The following is a 25312-nucleotide window of genomic DNA, read 5'->3' on the forward strand; positions in this document are numbered from 1 at the left end:
CGGCGCTCCGTAAGCTGCACGCGTTACTATGGCGACGGCGGCGCGTCCTGTCCCGCCGCTATAAACACCTGATGCGCTCGTGCAGAGATCAGACATGCTGAGATCAGACGCGCCGCCCGCGAGCAGCTTCCTTCAGAGACGCGTCGCGACCGAGAGACGGGCTCAGCCTGAGGTGAGTCGAGCTCGGTTCGGTGAGTCTGTGTTCGGTTCGGTTCGGTTCTTCTGACTGACTGCGGTGTGTTTCAGGCGAGGTTCGCGGATCTGTCTCGAGTCGTTCAGCTGCTGCAGGATCCGATCTCGGTTAGAATTATTCTAGAATTATTATTATTATTATTATTATTAATATTATGAGTTCTGCTTGAATTATTATGAACTGGTTCTCTCTCTCTCTTTCTCTCTCTCTCTCTCTCTCTCTCTCTCTCTTCTCAGTCCTCGTTAAAAGAAAGACAGATTTTCATCTTGAAGAAGGTGGTGAAAAGATGCCAGCGCGGATTTGTATCCTAAAAGTTTCTGCGCCAAAATCATAAAAATGACATTTTAAATGTGAAATATGTAAATGATCATCAGCACTGTGTTTTCTGTGTGTGTGAGAATGAGAACAGATTGATTCACACTGATAAATATTGATTCAGTGACTCAAGCTTCATCAGATTCAGCTCTACAGAAGACAATAGAATTATTGTTCAGTTCAAGGCAGCGCAAATGTTTATTATTGATTTATTATTATTAGTGACTCTGATTGGCTGGCGCTGGAAGCACGTCACGTATGAGTAATTATTTCTAGTGACGTCAGCGCGTCCCCGAAGTCTCTCTTCACTCCACTAGAATCAGCTTTAATTATAATGATGAGGCTCATTAATATTGTGGTGATGATTAACACTTGACTATCCCGTGTGGAGCTTCTGAAGGATCTCGCTGACATCGGTCAGATTCTGAACCTGTGTGCTGAAAGAGTCACAGATCACCCGGAGTATCCCAAAATCCTCTGTGATTTACTTCAGATATGCGGGTGAGGTTTCTTTAATGAATGAGTCTTTAATTAAAGCTCTCTGTGAAGCTGAACTAATCAGTGCTTGTTCTTCAAGTCTTCCCTTCCTGAAGGAGAAATCCTCGGATGAGATGAAGTTCTGCTCCGCGGCCGCAGACTGCCTGTCTCAGATGGGTGAGATTCAGCTGACAGTTATGATCATTATCAATGTTGATATCTCTTGTGCTGCTTCAGATTTAGATGGAAACGGTGAAAACCACTAATGAGAGTTTTATCATTAAAAACTTTTATGCAGCAAAGACACATTAAACTGATCAAAAGAGACAGTAAAGACATTTATAATGTTACTGTAAAAGATTCTGTTCTGTTGAACTTCCTATTCATCAAAGAATCCTGAAAAATAAAATCAAAATCAGAAATCTGAAGCAGCACAACCTTTGTCAACATTATTATAATAAATCATCCTATCAGAATGATTTCTGAAGGATCATGTGATCAGCTTTGATCACAGGAATAAATTACACTTCACTATATATTCACATAGAAAACGTCTGATTTACATCAGAATAATATTTCACTATTTTTACTGTATTTTTTATCAAATAAATGCACCCTTGGTTAAAAATATATTTAAAAAATCTTAATTATTTCAAACGTTTGACTAGAAAAGTAAAAAAAACTATTTAGAAGAATCACAATTTATCATAATAAATAAATAAAACTTTTATAAGTAAAATATTTAGGAGGGTTTAATGTTGATTGTCACAATGCTAAAATAGACTTTGATTTCTTTATGCATGGTTTAAGTGCTGATATGAATCTTCAGAGTGTTCACTGATGCGTGATCACGGCGTCTGATGACAGGTTATCTGATGCGGGTCCCGCTGCCGGAGGTCAGACAGCAGATCTGCGCTTCTGTTATAAGCTTCTACAGCCGCGACAAACACAAGCCCAGCTTTGACGGTGTGTGACGTGATCGAGCTCTTCAGGTGTGAACATTCAGGTGTAGAGGTGCTGTTTATCGTGTGTGTGTGTGTGTGTGTCAGGTGTTTGTCCCACACATGTCGACTACAGAGGGCTGTTGGTGGAGCGCAGCGGTCTGGCCGAGACGCTCGTCATGTCGCTGGCCCTGATGGAGAAGCAGCTGTCAGTCAAACTGCGCCTCCTTCAGACGCTGCAGATCCTGTCCAGGACGTCAGGTGACACCAGACACCTGCAGAACACACTCATTCAGCCAGGCTAACCGTAGCTTTGCTCTGAATATGCTGGGTTGTGTTGGCAGAGGTGAACTGTAGGTTGATGCTGAGAGCTCAGGCCGCGCAGAAGATCTGCTTCCACATGAGTGAGCGCGAGCCGTCCGGACAGGTTCTGTTCCGCTCCTCCGAGATCCTGTGGAACCTCCTGGAGAACGGCTCTGGAGAAGAGGTGACGGCTCAGCTCAGCAACACCGACTGCATCGCGTGAGTCTATAATCACATGACCAAAGGTTCAGTGTTCAGAGGCGTTCGTCGAGAGTTACGGAAGGGCGATAGATGTTCATCGACACAAATACACAGAAGATAAATGACTGAAACACAATGATTTATGTCCAGCATGTGCTGTGCCTCTTCAAATACGAGCTGAGCATGAGCGTTCTCTCGAGAGGTCAGGGTTCGTCAGGGTCAGATGTTAATGAGCACATGGGAACCTGAACGCTGCCTCTAAATGATCCTGTTGTTTCTCTTCTGTATGGCAGATCTTTGAAAGAAGCGTTTCTCCATCAGCTTCTGAACGGTTTCCGGCATTACGATCGTCAGCTGAGGAACGACCTGCTGGTGCTGCTGTCTCTGATCGCATCAAACCCCAGCGCTCCTCTGATCGTGAGTCCCTCCGTCCTCACCGCTGTAACCTTCGTCCTTCGCTCTTCTTCATGAGTCTCTGTGTGTTTCAGGAGAGCGGCTTCGTCAAGCATCTGACGCTGTTCGTCACGTTCCCCGAGCGTAAGTATTGGTGTTTTTCACGAGCGTTCGTTCGGCTCCGTGACCTCGAATGAAGCTCTGTGAACTCGTGTTTCTCAGTGAAGAGCCACAATCCTCTGGTGCGAAACCTCAAGCTGTCCTTCAACCACGAGGACTTTGAGATGAAGAAGCTCTTGCTGAATGTGATTGTCGTCCTGTCGAAAGATCTGGCCGCCCTGCAGGTGAGATGACGTTATTACACAACAGCTCACAGACCGTCACACGCTCGGCATCATTTAAACCCGTGTGACTTTCCTCCTCCTGTGGAGCACAAAGAGAGATGTTTAGCAGAATGCTCTTCTCCGTACAATGGAAACATACTGTGAGCGTGAAGGAGGAAAGGGGTTTGGAACGTGTTATTTTTGTGTGATTCCTGAGTAACCTGTGTGTGTGAACAGCTGTTTAAGGAGAGCCGTGTCATGCTCGGCCTGATGCTCCTGATCAAGCCCAGATCCTCCGAGGCCCAGAGCGGCAGACGCAGTTGGACCTCCAGCCAGCAGGAGGAGCTGCAGCTGCAGGCGTTGGCCGCTCTGACCTCTCTGGCTCCTCTGATGCTGGACGACTACATGACGTGTCAGGCCAACACCTGCCTGCTGCTGCTGCTGGACTGGTGTCTGCAGGACGGTACGGCATCTTCTTCTTCTGTTTCAGTATAGAGTTTCTAATCCACATTAAGACACGAGAGCAACAGAAGTCCTGATTCACTCTTTCAGTTCCACTGGAGGACGAGTGCTTGAGCAAATATTACTCATTTTCAGTTTTACAAAAGTGCTTGATTTTTTTAATGTACTTAAATATTAAAAGTACAGATTGATGAACCATGTTTATAAATAATTCTAGTCATAAGAAAGATTAGTGCAGACATATGCAAAAAGAACTATTTTATTTTATTACCAACAATTATCAAACACTACTGAAAAACATTAAACTTCAATGCACAAAAATATCAGTTCAAGTGAGGGTTAGGAAATTTGATAATTCATGTGTGCAAACAAGTGAAAGGTAAAAGAAAATTTGTATAAATATGCGGTGACAAATGATATAAAAATACAATACAGATGCCACATGCGGCAAAATGTGTTAACATGTCAGAGAAACTCGATGCAAACACACTATTATATCATGTGAAGCTGCTACAGAAGATGCATGCGTATTAATTTACGTTATTCTACCTCAAATGTCCTTCCGTGCAAACGGACACGTTTCCATGAGCTCAAACAGATCAAAAAACGTACAGAAAGATGTGCTTTGTTACGATCAGTCTCTTCATCGCTCTCTGGTCAGACTCCTTCAGTGGGCGGGGTCACAGTTTCCATGGCACCGGCGGGCGGGGCGGGAAGAAGGCTCAGATGAGGTACTGCGTCCGTGTGCTCCGATCCGTGGTGTGTCTGGACAGCGAGCCGCTCCGGCAGGATCTCTGCGATCAGGGGGCGATCGGGCAGCTCTTGGGTGAGTGTGGCCGAATCGCAGCGCTAACTGCTGAAATACTGAAGATTAACTGTGTGTGTGTGTGTGTGTGTGTGTGTGGAGGCGTGCTGCGCTGCTTCACAGCGAGGCCGGAGGACGAGGATGCCGTCTCTCTGGAGATCCAGATAGACTCCCAGTTCATTCTGTCTGTCCTCTGTGAGGGAGACGTGCACAGGAAGGTGAGACACATCACGCTTACATCATACATGATACCATCAAGATCACTTTAAACATGCACACGTGTGTTCAGGAGTTGTTCGGCAGTGACGGTGTGGAGATGCTGATTCAGTATTTGAGTTTGGACTCGGCTCTGATCTTCAGCGGTTTGGGTCATAATAAACTGCTGCTGTCCACCGTCGACTGCGTTTGGTGAGACGCGTTTATCTTGCTCTGATAGAGGCTGAACACGTTTACAGTAAAGAATGAGTTTGCCATTTACATACAGAGAGAATCTCCTCGCATTTACTTCTTCTGAGCAGGTCATGTGTTGTGGGCGGTTTCGGTACGGAGGATGTGTTTGTGGCGGGACGTGGCGTTGATCTGCTCCTTCAGCTGCTGCAGGTGAGAACATTCAGCCTGAGTGTGTGAATGAGGGTTTGACCTGTGCGTGTGTGTGTGTGTTTGACCAGTGCGTGCGTGTGTGTGTGTGTTTGACCGGTGCGTGCGTGTGTGTGTGTGTTTGACCGGTCTGTGTGTGTGTGTTTGACCGGTGTGTGTGTGTGTGTGTGTTTGACCGGTGTGTGTGTGTGTGTGTTTGACCGGTGTGTGTGTGTGTGTGTTTGACCGGTGCGTGTGTGTGTGTGTTTGACCGGTGCGTGCGTGTGTGTGTGTGTTTGACCGGTCTGTGTGTGTGTGTTTGACCGGTGTGTGTGTGTGTGTGTGTGTGTGTGTGTTTGACCGGTGTGTGTGTGTGTGTTTGACCGGTGTGTGTGTGTGTGTGTTTGACCGGTGCGTGTGTGTGTGTTTGACCGGTGTGTGTGTGTGTGTGTGTTTGACCGGTGTGTGTGTTTGACCGGTGTGTGTGTTTGACCGGTGTGTGTGTGTGTGTGTTTGACCGGTGCGTGTGTGTGTGTTTGACCGGTGTGTGTTTGACCGGTGTGTGTGTTTGACCGGTGTGTGTGTTTGACCGGTGTGTGTGTGTGTGTGTGTGTGTGTGTGTGTGTTTGACCGGTGTGTGTGTTTGACCGGTGTGTGTGTGTGTGTGTGTGTGTGTTTGACCGGTGTGTGTGTTTGACCGGTGTGTGTGTGTGTGTGTGTTTGACCAGTGTGTGTGTTTGACCAGTGTGTGTGTTTGACCAGTGTGTGTGTTTGACCAGTGTGTGTGTTTGACCGGTGTGTGTGTTTGACCGGTGTGTGTGTTTGACCGGTGTGTGTGTGTGTGTGTGTGTGTTTGACCGGTGTGTGTGTGTGTGTGTGTGTGTTTGACCGGTGTGTGTGTTTGACCGGTGTGTGTGTGTGTGTGTGTGTTTGACCGGTGTGTGTGTGTGTGTGTGTGTGTTTGACCGGTGTGTGTGTGTGTGTGTGTGTGTTTGACCGGTGTGTGTGTTTGACCGGTGTGTGTGTGTGTGTGTTTGACCGGTGTGTGTGTTTGACCGGTGTGTGTGTGTGTGTGTGTGTGTGTGTGTGTGTTTGACCGGTGTGTGTTTGACCGGTTTGTGTGTGTTTGACCGGTGTGTGTGTGTGTGTGTTTGACCGGTGTGTGTGTTTGACCGGTGTGTGTGTGTGTGTTTGACCGGTGTGTGTTTGACCGGTGTGTGTGTTTGACCGGTGTGTGTGTGTGTGTTTGACCGGTGTGTGTGTTTGACCAGTGTGTGTGTTTGACCAGTGTGTGTGTTTGACCAGTGTGTGTGTTTGACCGGTGTGTGTGTTTGACCGGTGTGTGTGTTTGACCGGTGTGTGTGTGTGTGTGTGTGTTTGACCGGTGTGTGTGTGTGTGTGTGTGTTTGACCGGTGTGTGTGTTTGACCGGTGTGTGTGTTTGACCGGTGTGTGTGTGTGTGTGTGTGTGTGTGTGTGTGTGTTTGACCGGTGTGTGTGTTTGACCGGTGTGTGTGTGTGTGTGTGTGTGTGTTTGACCGGTGTGTGTGTTTGACCGGTGTGTGTGTGTGTGTGTGTTTGACCAGTGTGTGTGTTTGACCAGTGTGTGTGTTTGACCAGTGTGTGTGTTTGACCAGTGTGTGTGTTTGACCGGTGTGTGTGTTTGACCGGTGTGTGTGTGTGTGTGTGTGTTTGACCGGTGTGTGTGTGTGTGTGTGTGTGTTTGACCGGTGTGTGTGTGTGTGTGTGTGTGTTTGACCGGTGTGTGTGTTTGACCGGTGTGTGTGTGTGTGTGTTTGACCGGTGTGTGTGTTTGACCGGTGTGTGTGTGTGTGTGTGTGTGTGTGTGTGTGTGTGTTTGACCGGTGTGTGTTTGACCGGTTTGTGTGTGTTTGACCGGTGTGTGTGTGTGTGTGTTTGACCGGTGTGTGTGTTTGACCGGTGTGTGTGTGTGTGTTTGACCGGTGTGTGTTTGACCGGTGTGTGTGTTTGACCGGTGTGTGTGTGTGTGTTTGACCGGTGTGTGTGTTTGACCGGTGTGTGACGCGCAGCGGAGCCCCAGACACATGCTGATGACGCTCGTCGGGACTCTGCTGGAGCTGTGTGAGAATCCGCAGGCCGTTGCGAGCGTGCAGTGCTGGCGCGGCGAGGGAGACACCAGCGCACCGCAGCTCCTGCTGCAGATCTGGAGGCGCGAGGAGGAGGAGACGGGCGTGACGCGAGACCGGCACGGGATGATCGCGGGTACGGACACATCAATCACATCAAGCTTCACGGGTCAGGGCTTTAAACACTGCCGTGCTGCAGGGAGTGAACAAGGGTTTCCCGAATGAGTCAAAGCTGCAGTCTGTAACTTTTTGGTTAAAAATGATCCAAAATCAATTTTTTGAGCAAGTACAGAACCAGCCAGTGTTCAAAGCTATCTCCTTACCTCCTAACCGATTCACAACGGTAAGCTAGTAATAATGTCTAATAATATGAGTACGGTGGGTTTCTGTGGGAAATATAAGCATGCAGCCGTTCGTCTTTGCATCATTACGTCACGTCTGTAAACATGAAGAACGAGTCCAGCTAGTAGATTCATCATGTGAGGATGCTGCAGGATCATTTGTAGCCATTTCTAACAGCAGCTGTAATAATTAAACTTATCATTTTGATGGCGGATTGTATGGTCAAAGATATTATTATTAGTAACACTAATACACACTAAATACACACAGTCACGCAGTGCTGATGTTGTTAACATTAACAATTTGAGTACAATGTATAACAATAATAATAATTTGCATGGTTTGACATGATCCAAGCTAAACGATTGTTAGATTTAATCACCATTGGCATTGCGGACTGCAGCTTTAATTAAAAGCTGGTAATTAATTAAATCATAAAATGTACAATTTTAATAAATGAGTAAATAGGGCTGCAGTCAAAATAAAACCCATCACGATATGGGTTAATGCAATCAACAAATGTCAGAAGACTGAATTAGTCTGCTGTTTTTCATAGTGAAGCACAGAGGGTTCGGCTGATCGCTAAAGTGAACATGAAATCAAAACGGACCTTTCTCGATTGAGCCGTCCGTTCTGAAAGCCTCTTCTTACACTTGTTCTCTTCTCTCCAAAGTGAGCGAGCAGCTGCTCTTTTCAGACTCTCTCTCTCTCTCTAACAGACGTGAAGCGGCCGTTGGTCTCTCGGCATCAGGATGAATCGTCATCATCGTCACGTGACGTCAGTGCTGCGGTCAGGGACGTGTCAGAAAACCTGCGTGCAAACATCTACTGCATCTTCTGTAAACTGGGTACGAGAGAGAACTGTCAGTAGTGTGGCAGTAGATGAGATAGCACAGTTTCTCAAGTAAAATCAAACGTTCATCGCCAGCAGCATGTCAGAATGTGGAAATGTCAGCGTATCAAACGCACTCCTGAACTCATCGGTCATTTTGGGCAGTCCGGTTCATTTCAGTGAATCTGAATCTGGTCTTGGATTTAAAAAGATCATCTTCAGTGCAGATTACCATGTTGATTAAACACAGTAGCTTGTAGTTTAAATTACTGCTTGAAATGGTTATCGCTGCTGATCTGCAGGATTTGAGCGGCTGTCGGGTTTGAGCGCTGAAGATCTCGTCACGCTCGGCATCATCCGCCGATACCTGGACTTTAAGGTAAGTGTAGCGACCCATCGGTCTCGTCAGCATTAACGAGTGAGATCGCTGCTAATGTTCCCGCTTCACAGGTGGGCGAAGTTTTACACGAGGTGTCGGTCGAGCTGTGGAACGAGGGAGCGACGCCCGTCTCGTCCGATGAAGAAGCCCTGAAGAGCCTCCGGCGGGTCAGTGAAGACACGGCCGAGAGCGTGCGCTCCCTGCAGCAAAGCATTGTGGGCCGTCAGCGGCAGGAGGAGCTGCAGGAGGAGAGGCTGCTGTATAAAGAGGTAAAACCGACCAATCACACGCAGTTCTGTCGTTGGTGTCTCCTGTACAGTGTTTGGTGTGCGTTGATCAGTATTCGAGTGTTTTCCAGATTGGCTTCACTCATAAGCAGAGAGAGATCGCGGCCGAGGCCTGGAGGAATTACGTGGCCAGAACGTCAAACTACAGCGTCCTCAAGGTCTGAAATCTTCATCCTGACGCAGATCGCCGGGTTCTCGAGCGTCTCTCATTCATTCTTGTGTGTGTGTGTGTGTGTGTGTCAGGAGTTCAAGCGGCTGCAGGAGGAACGGAGCACCGGCGGCCCCGACGCGCCGTCAGAACCGGCCCTCGAGGGACCCGAGACTCAAGACCCCGTCTCCGATCAATAAACCCTGAGAGAGTACAGAGAAACTGAAGCGCTTCACACACACACCGCTGCTCAGAGACATGATCAGCAGTCTTAACTCCTACAGCGCAGCTTTACATGTTTACTCCGGGTGTTTGAGCTCTGAAACAGCATCATCGTGATAGATAAGAGAAAGCATTGGGGTTTCTGCTGTACTAACTCCGGCGCATGTACACACGCTAACTGCTTCTGTGCTTTGAGCTGCTGTGTGTGTGAACGCTGATCTCCGGGGTGAACTTCATTCGTTGGTGTAGAAGCGGACAGTCTTAGCTCGTGTCAGGATCACCGCTGACCGTCATGGACCCTTGAGCTTCTTCTGTCCACATCACAAACGCTGAATGTTATCCATGATGATTGTGCGAGCAGCATTTTAACTACTGACTAATAAAATAAGAGCAGAACAAAACTGTTTATTTAATGTCAAGTCAGCTTTATTTCTACAGGCTTTATACGGTACAGGTCATTTCACGGTTATAAATATGAAAATAACAGAATCAGTGATGTGCTGTGAAGCAGATCTACAGAAGACAATAGTCATTATTCAGATCGTGTTTTAGTTTAATCTGATAGTGTCAGTAATATTACTGGACATTAAAGTCTGCATGAAACGGAAGTGGAGATGGTGACATAAACAGCTTCTGGAATCAGAACATGTAGAGCAGGATTAGATTTCATCCTTCGGGAATAGACTGAAGATGAAAACTACTGATATCAGCATGTAGAGAGTGAACATCACTGATGAATGTTTCTCTCTCTGACAAAAGTTCAACACCACGAAGGAAACTACGACATCTAGCGGTGACTCGAAGCGACAGAAAGTCCCTCATCAGAACTGTAGAACTTATTGATTGTGTTTGATAATTCAGATAAATGAATGTTTATTATGTGTGTGCATAATTTCTATTAGTAAATGTAAACAATTTCAATTGTATATTTAGTTTAATAATAAGACATTTTATAAATGCACATGGATGATTAATTACATATATTTACAGATATGTTTGTATTGTGTTTATTTATCTCATCACTGGAGACCCATAATCCACGCGACTGTCTGTGTTTGATGACGTCGCAGATGAACGGGTTCAGTGTGTCTCGCGCTGTCAGGATGAAGCACGCGCTCCTGAAGTTAGTGCGGCTTGTTCGTCTGTGAGTGAAGATGAGGATGAGGATGAAGATGCTGCTGCTGCTCTTCTGCTGCGGAGTGGTGTTTTGTGACCAGAATCATTCGGATCCTCGTGTTCAGAGAGTTTTTCCAGTCATATCGATTAATTATGATTATGTTCAGATGCCGTTCGAGGTCTCGCTCTGGATTCTGCTCGCGTCGCTCATGAAGCTGGGTGAGAAACTCAATTCCATCAGTTTAGCTTTTAAACACCTGAATATCTAAGCGTTCATTGGGAGATGATGATTATATCAATTAATCACGAATATTGTGAGGATTATTTAATCAGTGAATGTTGCTCATCTGCTGTTTTTTTTGGCAACAGGTTTGAGTTTGATGTGAAACTGAACTTTATGAAGTGAGTTTCTGTCGAACAGAGATAAAACATTTTAAACATTTTATTAGTTCGTTTTAGTTCAGGGTGTGTTTGTTGTTAGAGGCGCTTTTTTCTCTCTGACCTCATTATGAGAGTTTATCTGAGTCTCCAGCTGCAGTGACAAGTGTGTGTGTGTGTGTGTGAGGAGATAGAGAGCTCAAACACTGACACACACACACACACAACTATAAATTGTTCATAGAATTCTAAAATGTTAATTGCTTGTTCTACTTTTTATGTTTGTATTTATGTACATGTGATTCACTATATGTTGGTGTTAGAAAAAAATATAAAATGCTTAACATAACACTTGTTATGCCAATAAAGCACACTTTGAAATGAATTGAGAGAGACAGAGTACTGTCATGAGTGGGCCCTGACAGTCAATCTGGACAAAACCAGAGTAATGGTGTTCCAGAAAAAGGCCAGATCTCAGGCAAACAAACACCAGTTCACTTATAAAGGCCAGGTCCTACAGCATAGCACCAGCTACAGTTATCTGGGCATCGACATCAGCGCTTCGGGAAGCTTTGGTCTGGCTGTCAAAACACTGACAGTGTTGCCAGATTGGACTAAAGATTTCCAGCCCAACTACAGCTTAAAACCCGCCCATTTCAAAAAATACCAGCCCAAAATACATACTGTTATTAAAACTGTTATAGAATAAAACACACAATTTTTTTTATTATTATTATTAAACAACCAGACTAACACATCGCACATTGGAGAGCACCAGGCTCGCCTCAAGTATATCCAGTGCATCTTTTTTTTTTTTTTTTTTTATATATAAATGATAATTTTATTAAAACACAAGGTCTACATCGGAAACCTCAGAAGGGGACAACATTTTTTATTGTTCTTGTGCTACTATTGTCAGAACTACAGTTCTTTTCTAATAGGCCAATTCTCAAATCATTTCATTATACTTTTCTTTTTGTATTAGTAGGCTACTTACAAATTTGTGCTTAATTACCAACTAATTAATTTTTTTATATTATCATTATTAAAATTATTATTATTATTTAACTTATAGACCACTGGGCGATTCAACATGAATTCTCGTTTTTTTTCCTTCTTTTAATTTTAAATAAAATAATGACTGAATGATACACTGAATCGTCACTAGTAGGGCTGCCCCCTAATAGTCGACCGTTAGTCAGCTTGAAGAGGCTTGGTCGACCAAGATTTTATTAATCGGTTAGTCGCAGAAAAAAAAAATCTCCACAGGAAGTGGCGAGGTCACGCAGTCCTAGAGGCACAGATCATTAACTGCAGGAAATCCAAACATTCACCTATCATTTATCGACCTCAAATATGGCTTATCACTTGAAACATGTAAGTCGCCACTTTAGTCCATTCTCTTTAATGTTTGCCTATAGATAAATGTGCGCTATTATTTGGCATATCCAAGTGTTTGTGTGGAGAGCGTGTTTACTGCATGACATGGAGGCGCCGGTGTGATCACTGCACTTAACTTAAAATACTCCGACATTTTTGGTCATAGATAAGAGTAATGCAAAATGTAAAGGGTCTACTTTTATTTCTGTAAACTCACAATAACAGCAAAACGTTGTGCTTTTGTAAAACAATGAAAGCAATCAGGATGCGTTTTCTGATCTCGGTCTCGGTGAACTTGAGCTCGTAACAAGCATGAACCGAAACTCATCGTATAGGCTGCTTTCCTCACAGACACAAGAAATATATCTATAGCTTGGAATGTCTACTTTTAAACGAGCCAATTCAAATGGAAAATAAATATTCTCAGATTATGTAATCCATATGAAACTTGTATATAGGCGCGTCCACTACTGCGGAGATGAGAGATGAGTCAGCATTGTTGACTTATCCGCTCTCCCATTCCTTTCTGTAGGACTTTTTATATTTAACCCACTTTGGCATGATGATGATGATGAATGATGATCACTGATGATGATAATGCAGTTTTGACGATATAACGAATTAGCCTACAACAACCCGCCAATCAAGCTTGAAGTCTGATTGGACAGGATTCCCCTGAACCTTATTGGCTAACCTGAACCATACCTAATTTAAATGTCATCCTAAATTATATAATTTATTTTATAGTTAGTTTTCATTAAAAAAATAATAAAGAATACTGTTTATAGTCAAAAATAAAAACCCGCCTGTTGCATCAAAAACCAGCCCAAATTTTAAAGACCCGCCCAATGCATTTTTTTCCGGTCGGACGTGACCAAAAGGAGCCCAATTGGGCGGGAACCCGCCCAATCTGGCAACACTGAACACTGAGTGAAAAGGCTCGGAGGGCTTTTTATGCTATAAAGTCACGATGCGGTCACTTAAAATTACCCATTAAAAATTGGATAAAATTATACAATTCAATAATTAAACCAATTCTTTTATATGGATGTGAAATTTGGGGACCAGTACAAAATTTTAGAAATTGGGATAAAACTTCAGTAGAAAAACTACAATTGGAAATTAGCAAAAACATTTTAGGGGTTCACAGAAGCACATCCAACGACCCCTGTAGGGCTGAATTAGGTTTGTACCCGCTGAACATTGAGATCCAGAAGAGATGTGTTCAGTTCTGGCATCACCTCCATCAGTCTGATCCGGATTCAGTCCAATATAAAGCCCTCCTCGCCAATGAAACCTCAGCAGAATCTCATCCTCTAAACTAGGGCTGCACGATTAATCGCATGCTATTCTCACGCGCATTTCGTCAGTAAAGCCGGTTCCCTGATTACCGCTAAATCGCCATCACCTGCTTTCAAATGGAGCGCCTTTTAATAGACGGAGCCGTAGTTCACGGACAAGCCACGCAATATCGCGTTCATTATCGCAGGCGATTCATCTGCGATATGAACGCGATATTGCGTGGCTTTTCAGCAGGGACGTGCACAGGGGGGTTGCTCAGGTTGCCCGGGCAACTGCCCATATGCCCTTCTTGAATCACGTTGCCCTTCCGAGGTGGAAAAAAATAAATAAAAAAATCGTACAATGGATGCAGAATTTCACGTAGGCCTAGATTAAAAAAAAAAAAAAAAAAAAAAAATCGCAAAGCCTCATTCACTTCCATATTCGGGCACCCGTCCGAAAGTGAAAGTCAGTAGGGGAAGGGCAAACTCTGTTTACTTGGCTGCAGCGCTGCACGCGACCGGCACCTGAGCTGAGCCTGCATGAGCGGCACTAGAAGGAGATTGTCGCGGTTGTCGGGTGGGACGACTTAACGTTGTCGGAAAGGTGAGTAAGGTTATAATCGTTAACGAAAAAACGAAAACTAGGTGGGAAAAAACATCGTCGTTAACTGAAATAAAAATAAAAACGAGGCATTACAAAAAAACGATAACTAACCAAAACTGTAATGTGTGTTTGGCAAAACTAACTAAAATAAAATTATAGATTAAATGTCCTTAGTTTTCGTCTTTGTCAATGTCTTTCATAGAGCAAACGTTCAGCTGCATTTCATTTCCCTGCGTCTCTCAGTCACGCGTCTCTCTCACATACTCGCGCGCGCATAGCCCCTCCCCTCCGTGCACACCGCGCCTCCATGAGAACGAGTATTGGAAGCAAGTTCGCGAAAGGTTGGTATCTCGTGAAAACCTTTACACAATCTCACACATTAAAAAGTGGTATAAAAATATTTTTAATTCTGAATATAATTTTGTCAGTGTGTTGTCGACCCGACAAGCGATTGCTACTTTAGAAAGTTAACTAGACGCAAGTTTGAGGTAAAATGCACTTGGGTTGTCGATGTCAAAACACTATTTAAGATGTTTGGTAGGGGAGTGCCCTTTTTTTAGGTCAGAGCAACTGCCCCTCAAAATTTCTGTGCACGTCCCTGCTTTTCAGTGATCTACGGCTCCGTCTATTAAAAGGCGCTCCGTTTAAAAGCAGGTGATGGCGATTTAGCGGTAATCAGGGAACCGGCTTTACTGACGAAATGCGCGTGAGAATAGCATGCGATTAATCGTGCAGCCCTACTCTAAACACACTCGCTCTTCAACTTGTCCATGAAACTCAATTCCCAATTGACCACAGCTACAACCCCAAAACTATTATTAAAGAAATTGACAAAAAATCTAAAAGATACTCATGATGAATCACTAAAAGCACATTTTGAGATCCAAAATAAACTCCAATGTTACTCGACCCTAAATAGAACCACTAAATTGGCAAATTATCTATTAATGAAACAATTTAAAGAAAGACAAATCCTCTCCAAATACAGATTAAGTGACCATGATCTAGAAATAGAGAGAGGAAGACATAGACAAACATGGACAGCGAGAGAGCAGAGGATCTGTAGACACTGTGATCTACAGCAAATAGAGGATGAGAAACACTTCCTACTTATCTGTCCTAAATATCACAATGCAAGAGAAACATTTCTCTTTCCATCATTCATTGAACTGAGTGATGCTGAGAAAATGACCTTCATGCTTGGTGAAGATGACAACACAGCTACACTAGCTGCTAAATATGTGTTAGCCATTCACAACATTAGAGATGGATAACTCTCTAGAGACCTGCTTTATTTATGAATTTACTAAGATGTATTTGTTTGCATTGCTGCATGTAACATGATGTATACATGTATGTTTTGTTTGTTTGTTTGTTTGTTTATTTTATTATTTATTTATAATATGTTAATGCTTTGGCAACACTGTGATTCACAGTCATGCTAATAAAGCTCATGTGAAATTGAATTGAAATTGAGAGAGAGAGAGAGCACATTACTTCTCTCTCTCTCTACTCATTCTTTATTATGAAGTTTTCCACATTTTATCACACTAGTGAGGAAAAATCATGACAATATACGAATGATGTCCTGATCAAAACATGTGACCGGTGAAACCTCTCTTATAATTGAGCTTTTTCTCGATTGCAGCTCTGCTTACTTTCATGAGGTGCATTCTGGGATGTGTTTGAACACTGGTGAAGGAGGAACGTGACGTCATGATGCTTCTCCTTCACTAGAGCTTCAACTGCTCGTGCATTTAAGAGGGTGACATTGAGTGTCATTGACTCCTGTTACAGTGAGTTAATCATACACTGTTTAATGATATTAGTCTAAAAATCTCATTTAAGCAGAAACACAGAGTCGGTCAAGTGTGTCCTGGTGTTAGAGACACACACACACACACACACACACACACACACACACGTTGTCTGTGGGTGTTTGTCATGTCAACAGAAGCACACGGGATGTTTCCAAACATGTCATATGAAAACATTGCGTTTGATTTTTACACAAAATTGTCTGTGAATTTTGAGTAAATATTTTGTACAATAGATGTGAAATGTTGTTGTTGTTGGGTTATAATTTGAGGACTCTTTGTTCTAAAGTGTTTTGCTCAAAATGTTTTTTTTTTTTTTTTTTTTTTTTTTTTTTTTTTTAAATGGTGCTGCTTGAATTATTTCATTTGACAGTGATTGTGTGTGTGTGTGTCTCGTCAGGCTTCCATCTGATCCCGCGTCTATCCGGCATTGTTCCCGAGAGCTGTCTGCTGATCGTGGTCGGGCTGCTGGTGGGCGGTTTGATCCGTGTGTTGGGCGAGAAGCCGCCCGTTCTCGACTCGCAGCTCTTCTTCCTGTGTCTGCTGCCGCCCATCATCCTGGACGCCGGCTACTTCCTGCCCATCCAGCCCTTCTCCGAGAACGCCGGCACCATCCTGATGTTCGCGGTGGTCGGGACGCTGTGGAACGCCTTCTTCATGGGCGTGGTGCTGTACGGCGTGTGCCGTCTGGATGGCGGCGGTCTGGCCTCCGTGGACCTGCTGTCCTGCCTGCTGTTCGGATCCATCGTGTCGGCCGTGGATCCAGTGGCGGTGCTCGCCGTCTTCGAGGAGATCCACATCAACGAGCTGCTGCACATCCTGGTGTTCGGAGAGTCTCTGCTGAACGACGCTGTGACCGTGGTGAGAGAATCCTTCCAGAAGCGAGGATGAGCGGAAAACCTTTCAAGCGTGTTTTGATCTGTTTGATTATCAGTTCAGCGTCGTGTTTCAGTCAGTGACTCTGAGGATGAAACGTCACAGAGCCGCAGCAGTGAACACAGTCCTGATAAACGCCCTACAAACAAACACCGCAAACCTGGAATTAAAAAAAAACCACACAATCAAACGTTTTATCAGAAAAATCTGTTAAATTTTTTTCCACGAATCGTGCAGCTCTACTGTCCGTCGATACACTCGTATTTGTGCATAGAACCTAAACTCTTTATTTATTGTTTTACATTTAAATAAATATTACTTTCAGAAATTGAATAACTCTCACTTTAATAACGAAATGTTTGAAAATGTGCGGCGATCAGAGAACGCTCGCCTGCTGTAGATCCACCTCGTGTTTCCTGTCTGATCACCACAGTCATCAATCAATCCCATCAGCCATCAGGGTTCAACTGACATCACATCATCAGAGTCACACAGCAAAGGTCAAAGGTCATTCATGTTCATTTCCTTCTTGTAAATATCTTTCTTCTAGTGACAGGTGACCCGGACAAGGATTTTGAGGGAGGTCATTGTTTATACCTGACCTACAGTTAGTGTGTTTCCTTCAGGTCCTGTACCACCTGTTCGAGGAGTTTGCGCACGTGGGCGAAGTGTCGGCGGTCGACGTGTTTCTGGGAGTTGTGTGTTTCTTTGTGGTGTCGCTGGGCGGAATCATGGTGGGCGGCGTGTACGGCGTGCTGGCGGCCTTCACCTCGCGCTTCACCTCGCACACGCGTGTGATCGAGCCGCTGTTCGTCTTCCTGTACAGTTACATGGCGTATCTGTCCGCTGAGGTCTTCCACCTTTCCGGCATCATGGCGTGAGTCTGCCGTTCCCTCTGGAAATGAGCCCAGAGTCTCCGAGCTCGTGTCTCATGTTGTGGTTTCTGTTCCAGACTCATCGCGTGTGGCGTGGTCATGCGGCCGTACGTGGAGGCCAACATTTCCCACAAATCTTACACCACCATCAAATACTTCCTGAAGATGTGGAGCAGCGTGAGCGAGACACTGATCTTCATCTTCTTGGGCGTGTCGACGGTGGCCGGGCCGCACGCCTGGAACTGGACGTTTGTCACCATCACCATCGTCCTCTGTCTGCTGTCCCGGGTTCTGGGTGAGCGTCTCAGAGTTCATCAAGCACATCTAATGACTCTCGTCGGTTTATTTGTCAAATGCTTGTCATGTTTTCTTGGAGGTGCTCGCTGTCCATAAACCCTAGCGTTCAAAATTTTTTTTTAAAGAAATTAATAATTTTATAGCAAGGACGCATTAAACTGACCAAAAGTGACAGTAAAGTCATTTATAATGTATCAGAAGATTCAATTTCAAATAAATACTGTTCTTTTGATCTTTCTATTCATCAAAGAATCCTGAAAAATAGAATTTCCACAAAAATCTGAAGCAGCAAAACTGTTTTCAACATTGATAATAATCATAAATGTTTCTTGAACATTAAATCATATCAGAATGATTTCTGAAGGATCATGTGACACTGAAGACTGGAGTAATGATGCTGAAAAGAGCTGAAGAGACTCAATCAAAAACATTAAAAAATCATAATTATTCTAATCTTTTGAACAGTAGTGTGTAGCTACAGATACGTGTGATTGGTGTCTGATCCCAACTATACAGGACGTTCTTAAAACAACCAGTCATTCAGTCTTGCTCCTCTGTATTTTCTAGGAATTTTATTTTTGAGGTTTTGTACCTTTATTGCTCCGTTCTGCGTATTATCCAGGTTGACTGTGTCTGCAAGCGGTGAGTTTTGTGTGTGTCTGTCATGCAGGTGTGATCGGTTTAACGTACATCATTAATAAGTACCGCATGGTGAAGCTGAGTGGTAAAGATCAGTTCATTGTGGCGTACGGGGGCTTGAGGGGCGCGATCGCCTTCTCGCTGGCGTTCCTGCTGTCCGGTGATGACTTTGCCATGAAGGACATGTTTCTGACCGCCATCATCACCGTCATCTTCTTCACTGTGTTTGTGCAGGTGAGAGAATTGGACACTCCCTCCCTTTAGCTGAAGAATATCCATCCAGTTGTAGGCAATTCTGTGGCCGATGGTTTCTGCGTATCGGCTTCCGTCACATGATCACCATCAACCTGCTGTTGATTTTTTAGGGAATGACGATTCGACCCCTCGTTGACCTTCTAGCCGTCAAGAAGAAGAAACAAAGTAAAACTTCAATAAATGAGGAGATTCACACACAGGTAATGTACCTGATCACTGCTAGACGGTTAATGGATGATTAAAATGTTAAATGCTCCTGTTTTTTGTCTCCTGCAGTTTCTGGAACTTTTGCTAACTGGAATAGAGGATGTGTGCGGACACTATGGACATCATCACTGGAGGGACAAGTGCGTTTCAGACTAGCATTGAAGAGAAAGATGAAAATGAAAATCCTGTCACGGTTTACTCTTTACCCTCATGTTGTCAATCTAAGCCTGTGAGACACAACAGAGACGTTTAGCAGAATGTTCACACTGCTTTTCCATACAGTGACCAGATGCTCTCCAGAAAACATCAGAGTAATCATATTGATTCTTAAATACGCGCAATTCAGATTAATCTGCGAATGAGTTAAGAACTGTGGAGGCCTCAGATCTCAGTAGCTTTGAACAGTGAATAACTTAAATTTTGGTCTGTTGGCTTTTATCTTTTGTGCTCCACAGAAGAATAATGTCAAACACAGTGAAAGCATAGTAAAAAAAAAATAGATTCGGCCGAAATACTTTTGAAGGCCAAACACAGTGCTGATTACTTAACCCTTCTCTGATGACACGTTTAATTGCGTGCAGGTGACATGAGGACGAGTAAATGATTCACTGGCTGAACTATTCCTTTAAAAGTATCACTTTGTTTTTCAGATCATGTAAACATTCTCATTTCTGATGCGTGTTCATCTGCAGGCTGAATCGCTTTAATAAGCGTTACATCAAGCGGTGTCTGATCGCTGGAGAGCGATCGCAGGAACCGCAGCTCATCTCCTTCTACAATAAGATGGAGCTTGAACAGGCCATGATGCTGCTGGAGAGCAACAGTTCAGCCAGTCTGATCGCTGCATCGACTGTACCGTGAGTATCCACACGCTCCTCACACACGCTCCTCACACACGCTCCTCACATCACGCTCCTCACACACGCTCCTCACATCACTCTCCTCTCGTCACGCTCCTCTCGTCACGCTCCTCACGTCACGCTCCTCACATCACGCTCCTCACATCACGCTCCTCACATCACGCTCCTCACATCACGCTCCTCACGTCACTCTCCTCTCGTCACGCTCCTCTCGTCACGCTCCTCTCGTCACGCTCCTCTCGTCACGCTCCTCTCGTCACGCTCCTCTCGTCACGCTCCTCACACACGCTCCTCACATCACGCTCCTCACGTCACGCTCCTCACATCACTCTCCTCACATCACGCTCCTCACATCACTCTCCTCACGTCACGCTCCTCTCGTCACGCTCCTCTCGTCACGCTCCTCTCGTCACGCTCCTCTCGTCACGCTCCTCTCGTCACGCTCCTCACACACGCTCCTCACATCACGCTCCTCACGTCACTCTCCTCTCGTCACGCTCCTCACATCACTCTCCTCACATCACGCTCCTCACATCACTCTCCTCACGTCACGCTCCTCACGTCACTCTCCTCTCATCACGCTCCTCACACACGCTCCTCACGTCACGCTCCTCACGTCACGCTCCTCACATCACGCTCCTCTCATCACGCTCCTCATATCACTCTCCTCTCATCACGCTCCTCACACACGCTCCTCACATCACGCTCCTCACATCACGCTCCTCACATCACGCTCCTCACATCACGCTCCTCACATCACGCTCCTCACGTCACGCTCCTCACACACGCTCCTCACGTCACGCTCCTCACATCACGCTCCTCACCTCACGCTCCTCTCATCACGCTCCTCACATCACTCTCCTCACATCACTCTCCTCACATCACGCTCCTCACATCACGCTCCTCTCATCACTCTCCTCTCATCACGCTCCTCACATCACTCTCCTCTCATCACGCTCCTCACATCACGCTCCTCACATCACTCTCCTCACATCACGCTCCTCACATCACGCTCCTCACATCACGCTCCTCACATCACGCTCCTCTCATCACGCTCCTCACATCACGCTCCTCACATCACGCTCCTCACGTCACTCTCCTCTCGTCACGCTCCTCTCGTCACGCTCCTCTCGTCACGCTCCTCTCGTCACGCTCCTCTCGTCACGCTCCTCTCGTCACGCTCCTCACGTCACTCTCCTCACGTCACGCTCCTCTCGTCACGCTCCTCACATCACTCTCCTCACATCACGCTCCTCACATCACGCTCCTCACGTCACGCTCCTCACGTCACGCTCCTCACGTCACTCTCCTCACGTCACGCTCCTCACATCACGCTCCTCACATCACGCTCCTCACATCACGCTCCTCACATCACGCTCCTCTCATCACGCTCCTCACATCACGCTCCTCACATCACGCTCCTCACGTCACTCTCCTCTCGTCACGCTCCTCTCGTCACGCTCCTCTCGTCACGCTCCTCTCGTCACGCTCCTCTCGTCACGCTCCTCTCGTCACGCTCCTCACATCACGCTCCTCTCGTCACGCTCCTCACATCACGCTCCTCACATCACGCTCCTCACATCACGCTCCTCACGTCACTCTCCTCTCGTCACGCTCCTCTCGTCACGCTCCTCTCGTCACGCTCCTCACATCACGCTCCTCTCGTCACGCTCCTCTCGTCACGCTCCTCTCGTCACGCTCCTCACATCACGCTCCTCACGTCACTCTCCTCTCGTCACGCTCCTCACACACGCTCCTCACACACGCTCCTCACATCACGCTCCTCACATCACGCTCCTCACATCACGCTCCTCACGTCACGCTCCTCACACACGCTCCTCACATCACTCTCCTCTCGTCACTCTCCTCTCGTCACGCTCCTCTCGTCACGCTCCTCTCGTCACGCTCCTCTCATCACGCTCCTCTCGTCACGCTCCTCACACACGCTCCTCTCATCACGCTCCTCATATGCTCATTTCACGCTCCTCACGTCACGCTCCTCACATCACGCTCTTCACATCACGCTCCTCACATTACGCTCCTCACATCACTCTCCTCACATCACGCTCCTCACACACGCTCCTCACGTCACGCTCCTCACGTCACTCTCCTCTCGTCACGCTCCTCACGTCACGCTCCTCACACACGCTCCTCACGTCACGCTCCTCTCATCACGCTCCTCTCGTCACGCTCCTCACACACGCTCCTCACGTCACGCTCCTCTCATCACGCTCCTCACATCACGCTCCTCACATCACGCTCCTCACATCACGCTCCTCACGTCACGCTCCTCACGTCACGCTCCTCACGTCACGCTCCTCACGTCACGCTCCTCACGTCACGCTCCTCACATCACTCTCCTCACAACACTCTCCTCACATCACGCTCCTCACATCACGCTCCTCACATCACGCTCCTCACGTCACGCTCCTCACGTCACGCTCCTCACGTCACGCTCCTCACATCAGCTCCTCACATCACGCTCCTCACATCACGCTCCTCACACACGCTCCTCACGTCACGCTCCTCACGTCACGCTCCTCTCGTCACGCTCCTCACGTCACGCTCCTCACATCACGCTCCTCACATCACGCTCCTCACATCACGCTCCTCACATCACGCTCCTCACATCACGCTCCTCACGTCACGCTCCTCACGTCACGCTCCTCACGTCACGCTCCTCACGTCACGCTCCTCACACACGCTCCTCACGTCACGCTCCTCACGTCACGCTCCTCACGTCACGCTCCTCACACACGCTCCTCACATCACGCTCCTCACATCACGCTCCTCACATCACGCTCCTCACATCACTCTCCTCTCGTCACGCTCCTCACGTCACGCTCCTCACGTCACGCTCCTCACGTCACGCTCCCCACACACGCACCTCACGTCACGCTCCTCACATCACGCTCCTCACGTCACGCTCCTCACACACGCTCCTCACGTCACGCTCCTCACGTCACGCTCCTCACGTCACGCTCCTCACACACGCTCCTCACATCACGCTCCTCACATCACGCTCCTCACATCACGCTCCTCACATCACTCTCCTCTCGTCACTCTCCTCACATCACGCTCCTCACGTCACGCTCCTCACGTCACGCTCCTCACACACGCTCCTCACGTCACGCTCCTCACGTCACGCTCCTCACGTCACGCTCCTCACACACGCTCCTCACATCACGCTCCTCACATCACGCTCCTCACATCACGCTCCTCACATCACTCTCCTCTCGTCACTCTCCTCACATCACGCTCCTCACGTCACGCTCCTCACGTCACGCTCCTCACACACGCTCCTCACGTCACGCTCCTCACACACGCTCCTCACACACGCTCCTCACATCACGCTCCTCACGTCACGCTCCTCACGTCACGCTCCTCACGTCACGCTCCTCACACACGCTCCTCACATCACGCTCCTCACGTCACGCTCCTCACGTCACGCTCCTCACACACGCTCCTCACATCACGCTCCTCACATCACGCTCCTCACATCACGCTCCTCACGTCACGCTCCTCACACACGCTCCTCACATCACTCTCCTCTCGTCACTCTCCTCTCGTCACGCTCCTCTCATCACGCTCCTCTCGTCACGCTCCTCACACACGCTCCTCTCATCACGCTCCTCTCATCACGCTCCTCATATGCTCATTTCACGCTCCTCACGTCACGCTCCTCACATCACGCTCCTCACATCACGCTCCTCACATTACGCTCCTCACATCACTCTCCTCACATCACGCTCCTCACACACGCTCCTCACGTCACGCTCCTCACGTCACTCTCCTCTCGTCACGCTCCTCACGTCACGCTCCTCACACACGCTCCTCACGTCACGCTCCTCTCATCACGCTCCTCTCGTCACGCTCCTCACACACGCTCCTCACGTCACGCTCCTCTCATCACGCTCCTCACATCACGCTCCTCACATCACGCTCCTCACATCACGCTCCTCACGTCACGCTCCTCACGTCACGCTCCTCACGTCACGCCCCTCACACACGCTCCTCACGTCACGCTCCTCACACACGCTCCTCACGTCACGCTCCTCACGTCACGCTCCTCACGTCTCTCTACTCACACACGCTCCTCACATCACGCTCCTCACACACGCTCCTCACATCACGCTCCTCACATCACTCTCCTCACGTCACGCTCCTCACGTCACGCTCCTCACGTCACGCTCCTCACGTCACGCTCCTCACGTCACGCTCCTCACACACGCTCCTCACGTCACGCTCCTCACGTCACGCTCCTCACGTCACGCTCCTCACGTCACGCTCCTCACACACGCTCCTCACATCACGCTCCTCACATCACGCTCCTCACATCACTCTCCTCTCGTCACGCTCCTCACGTCACGCTCCTCACGTCACGCTCCTCACGTCACGCTCCTCACACACGCTCCTCACGTCACGCTCCTCACGTCACGCTCCTCACGTCACGCTCCTCACACACGCTCCTCACATCACGCTCCTCACATCACGCTCCTCACATCACGCTCCTCACATCACTCTCCTCTCGTCACTCTCCTCACGTCACGCTCCTCACGTCACGCTCCTCACGTCACGCTCCTCACGTCACGCTCCTCACACACGCTCCTCACGTCACGCTCCTCACACACGCTCCTCACGTCACGCTCCTCACACACGCTCCTCACGTCACGCTCCTCACGTCACGCTCCTCACGTCACGCTCCTCACGTCACGCTCCTCACACACGCTCCTCACATCACGCTCCTCACGTCACGCTCCTCACACACGCTCCTCACGTCACGCTCCTCACACACGCTCCTCACGTCACGCTCCTCACGTCACGCTCCTCACGTCACGCTCCTCACGTCACGCTCCTCACGTCACGCTCCTCACACACGCTCCTCACATCACGCTCCTCACACACGCTCCTCACAGCACGCTCCTCAAATCACTCTCCTCTCGTCACTCTCCTCTCGTCACGCTCCTCTCGTCACGCTCCTCTCGTCACGCTCCTCTCATCACGCTCCTCTCGTCACGCTCCTCACACACGCTCCTCTCATCACGCTCCTCTCATCACGCTCCTCATATGCTCATTTCACGCTCCTCACGTCACGCTCCTCACATCACGCTCCTCACATCACGCTCCTCACATCACGCTCCTCACATTACGCTCCTCACATCACTCTCCTCACATCACGCTCCTCACCTCACGCTCCTCACATCACGCTCCTCACGTCACGCTCCTCACGTCACGCTCCTCACACACGCTCCTCACATCACGCTCCTCACGTCACGCTCCTCACGTCACGCTCCTCACACACGCTCCTCACATCACGCTCCTCACATCACGCTCCTCACGTCACGCTCCTCACGTCACGCTCCTCACGTCACGCTCCTCACATCACGCTCCTCACATCACGCTCCTCACATCACGCTCC

The 25312-nt window shown here is 47.6% G+C and overlaps 2 protein-coding genes across 7 annotated transcripts in view; both read left to right on the top strand.

The window, feature by feature from the left end:
* Positions 1 to 10297, top strand: LOC137037215 (cilia- and flagella-associated protein 69-like). Of its 4 annotated transcripts, XM_067411033.1 has the most exons (22): positions 1 to 172; positions 247 to 300; positions 430 to 495; positions 900 to 1009; positions 1086 to 1162; positions 1853 to 1951; positions 2035 to 2187; positions 2271 to 2448; positions 2724 to 2847; positions 2919 to 2967; positions 3046 to 3167; positions 3384 to 3609; positions 4270 to 4434; positions 4516 to 4631; positions 4703 to 4821; positions 4932 to 5013; positions 7040 to 7232; positions 8158 to 8286; positions 8573 to 8649; positions 8721 to 8918; positions 9008 to 9094; positions 9180 to 10297. In XM_067411033.1, exons 1-22 carry the CDS (start codon positions 95 to 97, stop codon positions 9282 to 9284), a joined length of 2607 nt encoding a protein of 868 aa, XP_067267134.1. In that variant the 5' UTR covers positions 1 to 94; the 3' UTR covers positions 9285 to 10297. The 4 variants fall into 4 exon arrangements, with proteins under 4 accessions (XP_067267134.1, XP_067267132.1, XP_067267133.1 ...); XM_067411031.1 differs by having other exon boundaries at positions 8721 to 9094; positions 9180 to 10292; XM_067411032.1 differs by having other exon boundaries at positions 4270 to 4631; positions 9180 to 9317.
* The window catches only part of slc9a1b (solute carrier family 9 member A1b), a 19893-nt gene continuing 4878 nt past the window's right edge, over positions 10298 to 25312 (top strand). Inside the window, exons 1-9 of one of the 3 annotated variants that reach the window (XM_067411034.1) lie at positions 10298 to 10641; positions 16285 to 16745; positions 17141 to 17260; positions 17369 to 17637; positions 17713 to 17930; positions 18603 to 18805; positions 18937 to 19026; positions 19103 to 19173; positions 19726 to 19890. In XM_067411034.1, the coding sequence (XP_067267135.1) occupies positions 10461 to 10641; positions 16285 to 16745; positions 17141 to 17260; positions 17369 to 17637; positions 17713 to 17930; positions 18603 to 18805; positions 18937 to 19026; positions 19103 to 19173; positions 19726 to 19890 (1778 nt within the window). In that variant the 5' untranslated portion in view covers positions 10298 to 10460. The remainder of the gene's footprint in view (positions 10642 to 16284; positions 16746 to 17140; positions 17261 to 17368; positions 17638 to 17712; positions 17931 to 18602; positions 18806 to 18936; positions 19027 to 19102; positions 19174 to 19725; positions 19891 to 25312) is intronic. The other 2 variants (XM_067411035.1, XM_067411036.1) reach the window with 2 other exon arrangements.

This window comes from Chanodichthys erythropterus, chromosome 15 (assembly GCF_024489055.1).
Source record: "Chanodichthys erythropterus isolate Z2021 chromosome 15, ASM2448905v1, whole genome shotgun sequence".
NCBI lineage: Eukaryota > Metazoa > Chordata > Actinopteri > Cypriniformes > Xenocyprididae > Chanodichthys > Chanodichthys erythropterus.

Coding starts and splice junctions, on each gene's coding strand:
- LOC137037215 (XM_067411030.1), top strand. CDS start 95: ATGCTGAGATCAGACGCGCCGCCCGCGAGCAGCTTCCTTCAGAGACGC. Junction 173..246: donor AGAGACGGGCTCAGCCTGAG/GTGAGTCGAGCT, acceptor GGTGTGTTTCAG/GCGAGGTTCGCGGATCTGTC. Junction 9,095..9,179: donor CAAACTACAGCGTCCTCAAG/GTCTGAAATCTT, acceptor TGTGTGTGTCAG/GAGTTCAAGCGGCTGCAGGA.